Source organism: Sminthopsis crassicaudata, chromosome 5 (assembly GCF_048593235.1).
Source record: "Sminthopsis crassicaudata isolate SCR6 chromosome 5, ASM4859323v1, whole genome shotgun sequence".
Lineage (NCBI taxonomy): Eukaryota > Metazoa > Chordata > Mammalia > Dasyuromorphia > Dasyuridae > Sminthopsis > Sminthopsis crassicaudata.
In genome coordinates, this window is record NC_133621.1 from 258283583 (window position 1) to 258301022 (window position 17440).

General features: G+C 32.6%; 1 protein-coding gene across 1 annotated transcript in view; it reads left to right on the top strand.

Annotated features, from left to right (window-relative positions):
- The window catches only part of METTL25 (methyltransferase like 25), a 177497-nt gene that overhangs the window by 55203 nt on the left and 104854 nt on the right, over positions 1-17440 (top strand). The window contains 2 exon segments of the mRNA XM_074270877.1: positions 8091-8723; positions 13510-13657. Coding sequence (XP_074126978.1) covers positions 8091-8723; positions 13510-13657 — 781 coding nt within the window.

Sequence of the window (17440 nt, forward strand, 5' to 3'; positions counted from 1 at the left end):
GAGGTGATAAATCTGGATATGTTGGTGTCTAAGGAAAGAAAGGAATTTGTTAAGCTGAAAGGCATGGTAGAGACATAATCCATCTCCTTCAAGAGAGGAATTTTCAACAGAGGAAATTGGGATTCATTGGTAGAAGGTGATTTGCCTAGGTTAATTTAGCAAGTTAATGATAGGATTGAGACTAGAGCTCAGCTTTTCCACCTGGTTAAAATGATACTATGTAGTGTTAAAAAGCCCTAGAGATCTTGGTCCTGATTCTGGCTGTGTTATTTACTAGTTCTGTGATTTGGGGCAGGTCCTTTCATATTTCTGGGCCTTGATTTCCCCATTTTTAAAATTAGGATTGTAGTTTAGATAAGCTGCCCATTTTGGAGTCCAAGTTCTTAGCTAAAAGATAAAGATCTTTAAACCAGGAAGATGTTTGATGAGATCCTAAGAGAAGTTGAAAATGCCCAGATGAGAGTTGATCCAGTCCTGAAATATTTTGGAGCCTGAGTATTCCATTAGGGTTGGAGATCTGACTAACTGGGACTAGGAGAACAGTCTTAAAAGTATATCTTGGAGGGGAAATCAATCCATCTAGGAAAGTTGAAAGAGAACATCAAGTATTTGTATTGGGTCATCAAGAAAGGCTGCCATATGGAAGAGGGATTAAACATGTTCTGTTTGGCACCAGACTGAATAACTAGAAACTAGAAGGGGAAATTGCAAGGAGAGAAATTTTAGCTCTGTAAGGAAAAACTTTCTAAGCAATTAAAGCCATCCAAGGCTGCCTTGAAGCTAGTTAGTTCCCCCTCATTACAGATCTTCAGACAGACTTGATCATTTGTAGGGAATGTGATAGATTGACTCAGTTTGATTCTCAATAAGTTCTGAATTGTCTTACATACCCATCTATCTACATTGATGTCTACATCAAGTTCCCAGATCTACATCAAGTTCCCAGATTCCAAATTAATAAACCCCTGATTTAATTATTTCAAATCTTTACTTGAAAAATAATCTCTTCTGCAACATAATTGATAGACATCAAGACCTCCTATAAGGACGAACCCACTACATTCTGAATAATAACTAGGTGACATTAGTATATCACTTTAGCAAAGCACTTCACAAGTATGATCTCATTTTATCCTTATAACAACACTGAGAAGTATTATTGTTCCCATTTTATAGATGAGAAAACTGAAGCAGAAAAAAGATTTTTGAATTGCCCAGAGATACACAGGTAGTATAAGTGTTCTATTTGAATTTGGAGTTTCTTGACTTCAGGTTCAGCTCTCTCTATTATCTCCTTTAGTTTCTTTCCAAAACAACTCATTGTACTTTTGAATAGCCCTAATTGGTAAGTTTTCTCAGTACCAAATCTTAATTGGTCTCTATTCTCCCATTGCTCTCCTCTGACCAAAAAAAGAATGTTTCTATTCTTTAGAATAAAAGTCCTTCACATAATTAAAGACAGGCATTATATCCTCCCAACTATCTGTATAAAGCTTGTTTCTATATATTTGTTTGTTATCTTCCCCTATTAGAATGTGAGCTCCTCAAAAGCAGGAGAAAAAAAAAAGTCTTTTGCCTCTTTTTGTACCCCCAGCAAAATGCCTGGTACAAGACAGGTGCTTAAATGTTTATTGGTTGAATAATTGATTATCAGTGTCCTCCCTAAATACTTAAAGCTGAATATAATACTCCAAATGTGGTCCAGGCATGGCAGAATATCACAAGAATCTAACATCCTTATTCCTGGAAGCAGTGCTTCCTCAGTGAAAGCCAAGAGACAATTAACTTCTTGGCTTTCCTATCACACAATTGGCTCATATTGAGCAGTCCCTTAAAACTCCCAGATCCTTTCCAGACAAATTGTTCTTTAACCATTTTTTCCGTATTTTGCCTTTTGAAGTTTTTTTTTAAACAAATGTAAGACATAACGTTAATGGTTATTAAATTTTAACTTACTAGATTTGACCTAATAATGTAGCCTCAGAATATTTTTGAATGCTACCATTATCATCCCATGTACTAACTCGTCCTTCATGGCTTTGGTCCTAGCAGTTGTGACGATCATGCCATCTATGCCATTAGCCAAATCCTTGATTTAAAAAAAGTCAAGCAGCAAAGATATGAAGAGCAAGTTTATGAAGCACTTTAAATATCAGAGGCACATTTATGTTTGCTCCTGGGGAAAAAAGGGTACCACTGGCATCTGTTGTAGGAATGGCACCTTAGAAAAATCACTTAGATAGCTGTGTAGAGAATTTATTACAGTCAGGGAATACTTAAGGTACCAGTTAAGGAGGATATTGTGGGTATCCAGTGAGAAATAACTCGAGCCTGAACTAAGTATTGATTATGTGAATTTATATATCAAGAGAAAAGTCAAGATCTTCAAGTGAATGAGGATGTAGAATGAGTGAAAATGAGAAATGGAAGATAACTGGAGTTTTGTTTTTGGATGACTAGAAAAATAATAATTATAACAATAATAGTTGACATTTATATAGCACTGCTATGTGCCAGATACCAAGCTAAACCCTTTATAATTATTTTCTCCTTCAATCTCTAATAACTGCAAGGGAGTTGCTATTTTTCTTCCCATTTTACAGATGAGAAAACTGAGGCAAACAGATGTTAAGTGATGTTAAGTAACTTGTCTAAGCTCACACAGCTAGGAAGTGTCTGGGACAGGATTGGAAATCAAGTCTTCCTAACTCTAGGTCTAGCACTCTATGTACCATACCACTAAGCTGTCATGGACGTAATAGAGAAGTTTGGAAAGGAGTTGGTTTCATCAGAGAAAATTCATGAATTCTTTTTTTTATGTTCAGCTGAATTTAAGAACAATTCAGAAGGCATTGACTATTATGGGACTGCTTCTCAGAGAGAGACAAGGATTAGATATTGTATAGAATCCTCTGCATAGAGAGAGTCATAAATCATCTCTTTAATTATACATCTTAGGATTTTGCCAAACAGTTATTTGACAGGACTCTTGAGTTATGGACTACATTCTTTTCTCTCCCCTTACTCTTTAAAAAAAAAAAAAAAAAAAATTGGTACATTTGTCTTTCCCCAGTCTTGCACATACTCTCCCCTTCTTCAGGATCTTTTCAGTAAATTTGACCATGCCTCAGAATTCTTTCAGAACCCCCAAACATTGGTTTCTCTGGGCCAGTTGACATGAATTCACCTAAGATAGCTGAATTTTCTCCTTTAGACTCCTCGATTAGACTATCAGCTCCCCATTAGGCATTTTTGGGGCTATCCTTTTTGGTCCAAGAAAACAGGAACAAAGTAAAAATCAAAGCAAATTTTTCTTCCCTCTTTTCCCAGATATAATCCTTGTCACTTCTTTTATTCTCCTTTTTCTCTCCAATGTAGCTTTGAAAAACCATCCAAAATTTTTAAAAATTAAAATAAACCTGTTTTCCTCAACTTTTCTTGATACACTTTGGTGCTACTATTCCAATAGTATATTACTTTCTTTTGTATTCATCCTCCCCGTCATCTTTGCTTGTCTTTTCTCTATTTTTTTTTTTTTTAATCTAAGTTGGTCAGTGATTTCCCCATACATCCTCAACTGTTTTCTTTGGATGACTACCCTTCTTTTTCCCAATAGGAATTATTTTCTTTTTGTATTTTCAGTATTACACCAATTTAAAAAATATTTTTATAAAGGCCATTTGTTTGTCATTTGGGTCATTTCTAGGATTGCACCCATAGAAATCTGAGGAGAAAAAAAATTAAGGAAACCGAACAATATTACAACCATATGTGACAACACATGTTATCTACTAGTCTTGCAGCTTTCTCCTGAAAAGAAATATCCATTCTTTAGGATGAAAATTGGTCTTTGCATTTGACTTCATCTTAGTTCAGCAACCTTTTAGTGTTCTTTTCATCTATATTATTGTAGTTATTGTTTGAATTGTCCCATTCATGGAAAGTTTAAATTCCTAAAATTTGTTATTTCCTTCAGTGCAATAATTTTGCATTATACTCAGTACCAGAGTTTGTTTAGACATTCCCTAATTGATGGACACCAGATTTGTTTCCACTTTTTCATTAAACACTAAAGTGCCCAGCATTCAATTTCTAAGATCTTTCTATTCCTCCTAAGCTGATTTTCCCTCTAGAATTTTTAGGACAAGATACTCTCAGTCTCTTTTCTGAACTCTTTGAAATGTGTTCTCTCAAAATGTAGAGTGCATTTCAGATGATACTCGTCTTTCATTCCTTTTTTTTGATCAGAAATTTGAAAAGTGACTGGATGTTTCCCTCCAAAGTTCTTACTGTTTTAGGAGATTAATAAAGACCTGCATTACACAGGAAAGTATTGCCAAAATGAGGTCAAGTAGTTTGTCCAAAGTCACAAAGCTAAGTAAATAGTAAAATTGAGTATCAGAATAAGATCCATTTCCTATTTGATAAATGGTCAAAAGATATGAATAAACAACTTAAGAGAAACAAATAAAGCTATCAGTTTTTTTCTTATTTAGTCATCTTTCATTGTGGCCCCATTTGAGGTTTTCCTAACAGAGATATTTGAATGGTTCACCAATTTCTTCTCCTATCCATTTTATAGATGAAGAAACCAAGACAGATAGGATGAAGTGACTTGCCCATAGTTAATACAGCTAGGCCATATTTGAGCTCAGGAGGATGAGTTCCTAACTTTGACTTGGCACTCTTACCTACTATACCACTCAGCTCCCAAAAAGCAATCAATAGTCATGTGCTAATAGATCTAAATCACTACTAATTCTAGAAATGCAAATTAAAACAACTTTAAGGAACCTTCTTATACCACCAAATTGGCTAAGAAAAAAAAAAATACCCTTTTGGTTGAGCTATGAACAGTTCTGGCCATTCTGGAAAGCAATTTGGAACTATACCCAAAAAGTTGTTAAACTATACATACCCTGATCCTGCCAATAGGTCTATATATAAAGAGAGCCAAGAAAGAGAAAAAGGAACCCTGTGTGTGTGTGTGTAAATATACCACAAACATTTATAGAAGTTTTTTTGTGTTGACAAAGGCTTGGAAACTGAGGGTATGTCCATCATCTGGCATATGGCTAAATAAATTAAATTATATAAATGTATTTGAATGTTATTATGCTGTAAAAAAAAATGATGAAGAGGATGGTTTTGGAAAATCATAAGAAGACTTTTATAAGCTTATGGGGAGTAAAGTAAGCAGAATCAGGAGAATAATTTGGCAAGAGTAATATTACAAAGATAATAAACTTTGAAAGATTTAGTAACTTTAAGCATCACAGTGACCAATCACACTTATAAGGACTTTTGTTAAAACATGTTTTATATATACAGATTGAGCACTGATAGACTCAGAGAGTATAGACTGAAACATATTTTCTTCTATATCTTTTTTTATTGTCTTTTTTTTTTTTTTTTTTTTTTTGGTGGAGGGAGAGACATGATGAGCATCTATTAAGTATTTACTTTTTCTAAATCTAGCAAACTTCTTTGTCATACATCATATACTTTCTTTCAATATAATAAATATTTATTAAGTGCAAAAGGCAGTCAATATCACAGGCACAAAGATGGTTTTGTTTCCAAAAAGTTAACAATCTCTCAGAAATTTAGAACTTAGCTTGGCAAAAGTTTTAAAATCAAGATTGAGACTCAGAATTTTTATTGTTATTGTTGAAACAAGACTATTTCCAGGTAAATTAGCAATTGATACACCACCAAAAAAGATATTGCAGATGGGGCTGTACTGATAAAATCTTCAGTAACTGGGTGCAGTTTAGCAGACAGGGATTGGAGCATTGATGGCATTACTCCATCTGACAGGCAGGGGGTCCCTCTGTGGAGGCTGACCTGTCAGAAATCCTAGTTATGTCAAATCTCAGAGGCCCCACCCTTTCTGGAAGTCATGGCAGCCTTGCCACGGTACGTCTTGTCCGAAATCTGAGTCATATCCCTGAGTTAAATTTTCCCTCTAAATCTGTCCATGGCTCATGCCATCTTTATTGAATCCCTCTTGGGTTATAGCTGGGCATAGCACTCTGTCTTGTGGTATCAATACTCTCCCATGCCACAGATACTCATAATACTCACAATACAATACTCACCCTAGTATGCTTTATGGCAGTCAGTGGTCCCCAAACTTTTTAAATAGGGGCCAATTCACTGTCCCTCAGATTGTTGGAGGGCCAGACTATAGTAAAAACAAAAACTCACACTCTGTCTCCTCCCCTCATTTTGTCTTAACCAGGGCCACATAAACATCCTCAGTGGGCAGCATCTGGCCCTGGGGCCATAGTTTGAGAACCCCTGCCTTATAGTATCTTTCTCCTTATAGCTATTTAGCTTTTTTAGGGTGCTGCCAAACAAGGGCATGTCCCAGCCTAATGGGATGTTACTTTTCACCAAAATGTGAGCTCCACTAAGGAACTTGTCTTTTCCTTCATTAATTGTTAGAGTTAGTAGAATGTATATTCTTTAATATACATTCTACTAACTCTATTTCATATTTACTACTCCTGGTATCTATTGTATCTCTTTATTTTTGTCTGTAACCTCATCTTCTAAGTAAGTCTACCTTTTGCCAGAAAGAATGACCCTTGTGAATACTTCATATGACCAAACCCCAACATTTAGTAGTACCTTCATCAATCTCTCTCCTAAATCATATCATTTGATATTGCAACCATAACAATACCACTGACATGTAGGGCTGTCAGAGGAAGTGGTGGAATGCAGGAATCAGTTTCCAATGTATATCACTTTCCCTCTTAATTTATTCCTGTTTAATTTAGTGTCCTTTGTATTCCACCATAGAGTTCATTGTTCATTCATAGTTTGTTGGCTGGATACTTTCATTTTTATCTGTTTAGATCCTAAGATCTTACATCAGTCATTCTAAATCCCACTTTTATCATTTACCTTGGGAATGCTCTTGTTATCTTAAAGGTGTGGTGAAATTCTTTATAAAATTTCAAACATAAAATGATATAAAGAATCAAATGAGTAGGTGTTAAAATGTGCTCCTTTTATGCCATTTTGTGATTTTGTGTAATCAAATGAATATATATAACATTCTCCCAAATTTCAGAATCAATGACATAGATAAGGAATTTTATCTGTTTAACTTCTTTTATATCTACAGACAAGGACACACCAAGTTAAGCTATTTATGTATATAGAGAGAATTGGTTATCATTAGTTCTTCACATAGTTTTTTAAAATACTTAGTTAAATTGGAAATATACATTTAGATTGAACCAGAATTAAATCAATGACATTTCTGTTCTTTGAGTGACATAGGTGATATGATTTGGGGTTGGGGCTATATAAGCAGTCAATATAATAATATAAATGATAAACACTTAATTTTACTGGTCTCAGGAAGAGAATGGACTGAGAATAGGCATTTTTAATCTTTTTGGAGTTATAGATCCATTTGGGCAATCTGGTGAAACTTATGAACTACTTAGAATAATGTTTTTAAATGCATAAAATAAAACACTTAGGATTATAAAGAAAACCAATTATACGGAAATGCAATTGTCTAATTTTCTTTTTAAACCAGGTTCTCAGACTATAAGCTATGAATAACTGTCTTGACTTTTTAGAAAAACAGACCCAATAAAATCAAAGAGCTTTCATCGCTTATGGGAGAGAATAAAAGATATTTCCACATCTTTGAATTGGTCAAATAAATTCTTTTTTAGGATTAATACTAATGAGTCATAAAGACCTATCACTGATTAATATAGATATATATATGAACTACATTTAGTTAAAATTATTAATATTTGTTATTGATTTAACTGATTACTTTTTATATAAATTTAAAGATCAGCTAAAGATTTTGCTATATTTCTATATTTAGCCACTTGCTTTTTATGAAATTCTACATTAATAGCTGTCAGTTATTAGTTTATAACTTGAAACTAGAAATCATCACAATCAAATATCTCTCTTTATTATAATACTTTAAAAAAATATTGAATATATATGTCCTCTCCCTTTAGGAATTTTAATCTTTGATTGAAAAATGTCTTGTTTTTTGGGATAGTACAAACTATTTTTGATTTCTGCTATTTTCTTTACTTTAGGTGATTGATCTTGGCTCTGGTAAAGGCTACCTAAGCTCCTTTCTATCCATGCAATATGGCTTAAAGGTGTATGGAATTGATTCCTCAAATGTCAATACTCATGGAGCAAAGGAAAGAAACAGAAAATTGAAGAAACACTGGAAAGTGTATCAAACTCGGTCAAGAGCACACATCGATGCTCAGGTTTTAGAAAAGGCAAAAGAAAGTACAGCCCAAGATGAACAGAAATGTAAAACAAATATCAAAGAAAAGTTCTTAAGTATAAACAGTTGTCTTACAAATCAGGACAAGAGATCTGTCTCAGATTCAGTTCTGTCAAATTTCACAAACACTGTAATTTCTAATGTCACAAGACAAATGGAAAATCACACTGATCCTCTGCCACAAACTGCTGGCAGCTTTCTTCTGGAAAATAGATCGCCTCTTTTAAGTGTTTTGCCTGTTGATGCCAAGAAGCTTGCTTCTCCAGCCACTAAAGACTACGGGAAACTTTTTGAAGAGCATAAAGAGAGAAAAAAACCAGTGACCATTAAGGACCAAGCAAAGGAGTCAAATGAATCCAGCATTTATTCACCTTTAACATCTTTTATCACTGCAGAATCTGAACTTTGTGACATCATTACAGATCTGGAGGTAGTTATATATTTCATTAAAATTTATAATAGTTTTAAAATGTTTGCAATTTTTAAAAAAATAGCAGCTAAATACAAAAACCTTATGATAAATTGTCAATAGGTTAATTAAAAAAAAAAAAAAAACAGTGGGAAAGAAATCTATATTAATCTTTCCTGGCCCTATAAGCTACAGTTTAAACTGGGGCACATTCTGGAATACAGGACCTTTCTTGGAGAATGTTTTAATTCTAGGTGGCTTAAATCAAATAGAAACTTGAGAATAAAAGTATCTCAGTTGTTCGAGTGCCACATCGGCATGAAATCTCAATAATCTTTGATTCTTTCCCCTTTCTCACTTCCCACTTGCCAAGTCATGTTTATTCTACCTCCTCAATATCTCTCTCAGTGGACCCTTTCCATTTACACTGCCATTGTCTCCATTCAGATCCCCCAATTACTTCTTACCTGGATTATTGCAATAACATTTTTATTGGTCCCTCTTGTTTTCCCACCCTCTCATTGAAGGATTCTTAATCTGTTTTGTTTCATGGACTGCTTTGGCAGTCTAGTAAAGTCTGTCTATAGACCCTTTCTTGGGATAATATTTTTAAATTCATAAAATGAAATACATAAGGTTATAAAAGAAACAAGTTATATTGGCTTGTTTTTCTCACTTGAATTTACTAACCTCCATGAAACCTACCCATGGACAGCAAGTTAAAAAACCCACATTTTCCCTTTGCTGTAGCTACTTCACACAGTTGCCAATGTAACTTTCCTAATAAGTCTGATCACATTGCTTTCTTGATTAGAAACCTTTGGTGATTCTTCATGAGTTACAAGATAAAATACAAATTCTACTGTTGATGAAGGAGAACTAAAACTAAATTTGGAATCAGGAATTTATGTTGAAATCTTGGTTCTAGCATTAGCTATGTGACTTTGAGCAAGTTTTTCAGTTACCAGAGAGACAAGGTTCTGGCTAACTAGGTAGGGTTGGCAGAAAAAGCCTGGAGTACTAAGATTGCACCCTGAGGCAAGTGGGAAGGGGCACTAATGGGGCTATTCAGCCTTATAATTTCACCCACTGTGGAGGTCATGGGTAGCCCCACTTTGCTATGTCCGGTCAGAAATCCAAGTTATGTCAGCCCTCCCCCCCAAGGTTAAATTTCCCCTATAAAGCCGTCTTTGCTAAACCCCTTTTGTGTTAGCCTGCCATGGCATGGTATATTTCTCTTCATCCCTGCCCCATGTCTCATGGTGTCTTTCTCCTTCCTATAACTAACTCTTTTAGGGTGTTAAATCTCTCCAAGGATTTAGCCTGCCAATCAATGGAGAACCCTTACCTCATGGCATATTTTTTTGGATTAATGGATTTCTTTCTTTAATGGATTCTTCTAAACTCCTTTCCTTGGTAACCCTATTGCTGTCCCAAATCTATTTCATATTTATTATTCCAGGTTTCACTTCAGTTTTGTCTGTAACTTCTTCTCCTAAGTAAACCTACCCTTTGAGAAGGGAATGGGAATTGTGAATTTTTCACATGAGCAAATCCAATATCAGTTTCATCATTTGGTGCTGAACCCCAAACACATAAGCTTACACATAAGATTAAAACCTCAGTAATCTTTTACTAGCCGTGTTATCTAGATTCTACCTCCCCTATATGTCTCTTTAAATATCTAAAAAAGTAACATCACTAAAGCATTTCCCATAGAACTTTGAATGTCAGTATCAATGGTCTGTTCTCTAATTGAAGGCTATTTTCCAGGTTACTAGCAATATGTGTATTACCAATTTAGATATTTCTGAGGATACTAGGATTGCTCTCTTATCATGTGAACTCCTCTATATAATTATCATAACATTGAAGATTTTAATTACAGCTTCCTAGTTCATAAAAATAATGTCAGAAATAATGATTCTGTTTACATTGGATTCTGTAGATGTGATGCTCATATAAAACAAATGCTTTCTTTGATGTTGTTCTGTGAAAGTTAAGGATGTATTGTATTTTATTTACATGTACATTGTATACTATTTGTGTGAGATTGTATCTGTTGCATACTATTTACATGAAAAAATCCAAAGTGAGGAAATCTATTTGCATTTCTGTTATCATTCTATCTGGTAGATATTTATCCTTAATTCTTTAGCATCCATCTAAATGAAAGAATTAATTAAACTTTCAAATCATCAAACAAAATAAAACTGTAAAAAAAAACATACTGTAGTAGCTAGGAAGAAAAGATTTGTGGCTCACTCATTCTTCAAATGACTGAATTCACATGTATACTTTTGTCTAGATAATAGGATTATAGAGTTAGAACTGGAAATTATCTTCAAGGTCCTTTGACCCAGTGGTGTCAAACTCAAACAGAAATGGATGCCTGTGGCCTGTATATTGACTTAGAAAAGCACAAATTAATATTATCTATGTTGTATTTTTATTTTGTTAAATATTTCCCAATTACATTTTAAATTCAAATTTGACACTCTTGATCTAGCCCAACCCTTTTGTTTTATAAATGAGAAGTCATGTACTCATCCTCCATGACTTTTCACTATCTGTCCCTCAAAGAATGTATTCTCTCCGCTTGCCAACATCCCTTCTTTTTTTAAGACTTATCACAAGACCTGCCTTCTAACAGAAGACTTTTCTTGATCCCTTAGATTCCAAGCTGCATTCATCTCAAAATAACTTAGTATTTGTTTTGTATATAATTTGTATATAACTCCGTATTTGTATTTTTATATCTGAGAGAATGTAAACTCTTTGAGGGCAGGGATGGTTTCATTTTGTTATTATTGTTTTGGTATCCCCATTGCCAACTTTAGTTCCTAGTACATAATAGGTACAGAATAAATGCTTCTCAATTAGAGACTTCATTTCTCAATCCTATAGCCACAGTATTTTGTAACAAAATTCCATTATAGCAAGTAATTTGCAATGTTCAATTCAATAGGGATCTATTAAAAATACCTACAATTCACAAGGTACAAAAAATATAAGTGAGAGGCAGCTAGGTGGCCCAGTGGATAGAGCACCAGCCCTGAATTCAGCCCTGAGTTCAAATCTGGTCTCAGACGCTTAACACTTCCTAGCTGTGTGACCCGGGGCAAGTCACTTAACCCCAGCCTCAAGGAAAAAAAAAAAAAAAAGAAAAATATAAGTGAAATAATTCTTTGATGTATAAAAAAAACAGAATAGTACATGTGAGCCTTTTGTATCGTTTTCATATTTTCTAATTTATGCTAGCATTTAAAATAATATATTCGTGCATTCTTGACTTTAAAAACCTTATAAAGAAATTTTATTTATTATAACATTAAAATTTATGATATATGTGTTTGAGTTGTGCAGTAAATGTTTAAATTCAACAGCTAACATTGAGATAAAATGGTATAGTAGAATGAGAACTTGAATCAGCTAGGTGCCGCTATACTGGTTAGAGTTCCAGGCCTGGAGTCAGGAAGACTAATCTTCTGCAATTCATATTTGGCCTCAGACATTTACTGGTTGTGTCACCCTGGAGACACAGGCCTTAATCTCCTAGAGAAGGAAATAGGAAAATACTCTGTATCTATGCCAAAAAAATCTTTAAAAGGATTATTGAAAATAATTGAACAATAAAAAAAAAAAGAAGAAGAAGAAGAAGAAGAATTGGATAAGTAATGGCTGTGTAAAACCTCTGGATAATTGACATTACCTTCCAAGACTCAATATCTACATTTGTAAAATAAGAATGTTGTGCTAAATAACATCTAAATGTTCTTTTAGTGCTAATATTGTAATATCTTAGGACTGATTTCTAATGGTACCATGTGGTATCAGCCCTGAGATTGCCTTATGATTGGTCTTTTAGATTCTTCATTAAGCCAATTCACTTTGTGTGTAGGTGTGAGAGAGAGACAAACAAAAAGAGATAAAGAGAACAAGAGAGAGAATAAGAGAGAGAAAATATGGTAGTAAGAGACAGATATTAAGTCCTAACTCCATTGGTCTTAAATTAATTAACTAATCAGAAAGAAAATGTGCTTTAAAGTACAATTTTCACGTTTAATGTTAATTAACAAAGAAAAATTGGCATTAAATATCATGTTCATATTTTGAGTTAAAAATCTCACCTTTGATACCTACATACTAATTCTGTAGAAGTCTTTTAAGCTCTAGATGCTGAGTATCTTCTAAGACTGGGTAGCAGAGAAGGTTCAGATCTCTGTAAGTCATCTTGTTTGTTTCATTTTTTGGTTCACTTTTTAGTCTGATTACTTATTCTAGAAATGTCAGTGATCCCAAGTTCAGACATGGAGAGTCTAGACCTATCATTATTGTATCATTGAATTCCCATATAGAATCATTAGCTCATGGATATAGTGAGAAAGAAAGTCTGTTCTACTCTGTCACTATACAGAAGAAACTGAGACTCAGAATATCAAAGTGACTTCATTTGAAACCCAGATATCTGTCTCTAAATCCCTAATCTCTAAATCGAGATTCATTCTTTTTATTGTGTAATGCTACCCATTCTATCAATAGTGCAGGGGAAAAAAAGATTCCAAATTGGTAGCAGATCAATATTGTCAATTTGAGTATAATGGCTATATTTAGTATATTTTTTTAAACTTCTTTTTGGGAGATTTGATGGTCACAGAAGCTAGGATAGCTATATAATTTTAAATATTAATTTTTTTTTCATCTGAATAGTTGTTTTTTGGGTTTTTTTGTTTTGTTTTGTTTTTGTTTTTAATAAACTCTGCTAACAACAAAACTTTTTTTTTCTCCTTTTCTTTCTCTGTAAAAGGATTGTATTATGGTGGGTCTGCATACATGTGGGGATCTTGCTCCAAATACTCTTCGGATATTTACGTCTAAGTCTGAAATCAAAGGAGTTTGCAGTGTTGGTTGTTGCTATCACCTTTTATCTGAAAAGTATGAAAAACAGTGCAAAGGTCAGTAATTTTTTTGTGTTCAAATCAAAGATGCGAATATCTAAAGACTATTGTTTTAATTTCAGTTAATGACTAGATTTTACTTTCATTATTCACTTACTATTTTTTAATTATATCTGGAATTTATATTATTTTATTTATATTTGCATTATATTTATATATATATATATCATAATTACATTTATGTCAATATAAATATATTTATATTTAAATAAAATATAAATAAATATTTGTATATAGAATATATCTTTACATATAAAAATATAAATATTAAACTAAATAAAAAATAAATTTTAAATTTTATTTTACCAACCCTTTTAGGAAAATTTGATACTTTACTACAAATATTTTCTTTCAGTTCTCTGGCCATTAAACTTTTAAAATTAATGCTAAAATTGTTGCAATATTAAAATATTTAAACCCAAGTTTTACAGGATTGGTGAGGGTTGCCTACATCACCAATTTTTGTACATAGTAAAGTAAGGGTTCACTAAGAGAATGACAACCCTGATGTTAAGTTACAGGTTTTATCTTCATATCTGAAGGACTTGTTTTTTATTTTTATTTTCAGGGAAATGTTGGCATTTTACACATTAATTAAAAATAATTCTTGATCTATTGCTCTAATAAGATTTTAAAGAAAGATTAAAGTTATTTTTATCTATTGAAAGTAAGTATAAAATTGGTTTAAATTATCTTATTAATACTTGATCTTATCTAATAAAATTTCTTAGAGCCAGGTAGCCAGGCAGAAAGTATTTAATTTGTGATATAAGGGAGGTTCTATTATGATCCCCATTTCACAGTAGAAAAATTGAGACAGACAAAAGTTAAGCAACTGGCCTAGAATCACACATCTAGTATATGTCTGAGAACAAGTTTGAACTCAGGTTTTCTAGACTTTGTGTCCAGTACTTTAAGTCATCAACTGCTTTAATAAAATAAATAAAAGTAAGAATTTATTAAGATGGCAAACAAATAAATCAGTCTTAAAAATACAATAAAACAATATAATGTGCATTAATATATATTGATAAAATTTACAATTTTCATTTTCCTAACATAAAAATAATAACCACAATAGTAGTATCAAGGTAAAAGGGTAGACTTGTTTTTTGGCAAAAAATTTTTTATCAAAATATGATATCATATATGTTTTTTGTTTGTTTGTTTGTTTGTTTGTTTGTTTTTTGAGGTTGGGCTTAAGTGACTTGCCCAGGGTCACACAGCTAGGAAGCATTAAGTGTCTGAGACCAGATTTGAACTTGGGTCCTCCTGAATTGAAGGCTGGTGCTCTATCCACTGCGCCACCTAGCTGCCCCCATATATGTTTTTCTTATGATTCTTTTTCAATCACCAATTGAAACTGATATTTTATAGCAGCTTCAATAGAAAAGTTCATGTTACCAGAGCCTAACAATTAACAGTAAAATTTAGTAAAATGGTAAAAGAAAAAAATAAAATTGTAAAATTACATTGATAAACCAGAGAACCAATTTTTTTACCCATAGCTGAAATCTAATAGGATTTTTAGCTCAAACATTTATTATAGTATACCATCAGAAACCAATTTTCAGATGGAGTAAGAACAAATATGTCATATTTGTTCATCAAAATTGGATTATTTAACCATTCCTATTTGTAAATATTTGGATCTTAAGAAAAAAAAAAAAAAAGGAAAATTTTTCTAGACATCTCAAATGATTACTTTTACTTTCTTCTTTTTTCCCTTGGCAGCTATTTTGTTTTCTGTTGGAAAACACATCAAAATATTATTTTGTAATTTTTTTATACATATTTCTAAGTTCTTTCATAAAGTATCTTTGTCTTTCAGGACTAGAAACATGACTTTGAGAACTTTGTATTGATTTGTTTAGAGTTCACTGTTTTTCAAAAATATCTCCTAAATATGTGTTTTGGGAGAGGTCTTTTTTTGTTATAAAATGATTTTTCTTCATTTTTATGTTTTATGCCACTTTGAAAAATGGCAATTTCTTCTTTGAACTCAGACATCCTTTGAAGTACTTGGACATGAAGATTTTAAGTGTTTGCAATAATAGAAAAGTGCTATATATTTTCTGATCTTGTATTATTGCACCATTTTGCAAAGAACTTTCCTTTCGATGGTCTGTCTGGTCTTTTAGAAAATTATCACAGCTTCTTAACTTTTATATGACTCCTCATATTTTTTACTCAAGTGACATAGATATTAAATTTGTCCAAATTGCATGAAAAGACCACATTTTTAACTAATGCTTGAATTTTATTCTAACATCCACTAGGTTTTAATAGTATAGAAGCCAATACTATTTTCTCATTATGGTTTTCATTTTTAAATCCATCAATTATATTGAAAACATTTCTTGATGAGGACTTGTCATCAGTACATTTGCAAAGTAAAATATCTTTCTTAACATCAGTTTTAACAACATATCATTCCTATGAAATCAAATGAATATCTTTATATTTGTTGCCTTATTCATTTACAATATATAAATAGGTCTTTTGGCATGGGGTCAATTCTCCTTTTTCTATTTATTCTCTGTAACTGCAACCAATCATCCAAAACTGAAAGGGATATATATATATATGCTTCTCATTCCCAGAAGAGTCTAAGACAAACACACACACACACACACACACACACACACACACACACCCCACACACATTTAACCCCATAGCTGATCCAATCCTTCATTTTACATGTAAGATAATTGAAGCTTAAGGGGGAGAGGGTAGAGTAATGTATATCAAGATCACTAAGCTAGTTAATGACAGAAATTATAGTATAATTTACTTGAGTACAGGAACTGTTTTTACCTTTCTCTAAACCCCTAGAATTTAGCATAGTGCCTAGTATATAGAAAGTGCTTAACAAACTAAATTAGACTATAGATCTCTTTATGTCCACTAGCTAGTGTTCTTTCCATAGATGATAATTTGTATAAAAAAACAACAGATGTAAAAGAGTTAGGGAGAAAGGGCAACTAGTTATTTACACTTAATGAGGATAGTCTATAGGATCATAGATTTAGATATGGGAAAAGATCTTTATTAGAGTTATCAAAAAAAATGTAATGGGCTGTATTTAAAGATAAATTTACCAACACTCAGCATATTCAGATGTAGGTTGGTTTAGCACTGATTAGTATATTTATGCTTTTAGACCATTACCTTTGGACTATAGAAACTTCTATATTCCCTTTCCCCTCTAAAATTCAATGATCTCTAGGTCATTATGCCACATTCAGCTTTTCTTTGTGATTCATACCCACCTGCCTTCAGTCACTCTTAACTTGTTTGCTCAGCTGTTTTAAAGTTTGAAATAGGCGGTGAAATCCGTTGGGATGTAAATATGAGTTATTAATAGTCTGCCATAGTATAGTTGAATTTTTCTTGGTTTGCATACTGCTACATTTTATAAAGATATTTTCTATGTAAACAATATGTGTTGTTTCACATGAATATGTTTACAAAATACTGTGGTAGACCATGGAGGTGGTCTGTCATGAAAAAGTCAATTTCCAAAAATAACTCAAAGCTCACTGAACCATTATGGAATACTGAATTTATAACACGTGTTTTAAAAACTGCTTTTAAATATTTATACTTTAAAAGCTCTTGAAGTAGCCCCTAGAAAAAGAGATTAGAAATGGTTCCATTTGTGAACTTTATAGACATAAGATGTGTTTTCCAGGTTTGATTTAATATTACTATATTTAACTTCGATAAGGATGATTATGGTGTAATATTTTGAATTCTTTCTGATTAGAAAGAAATCT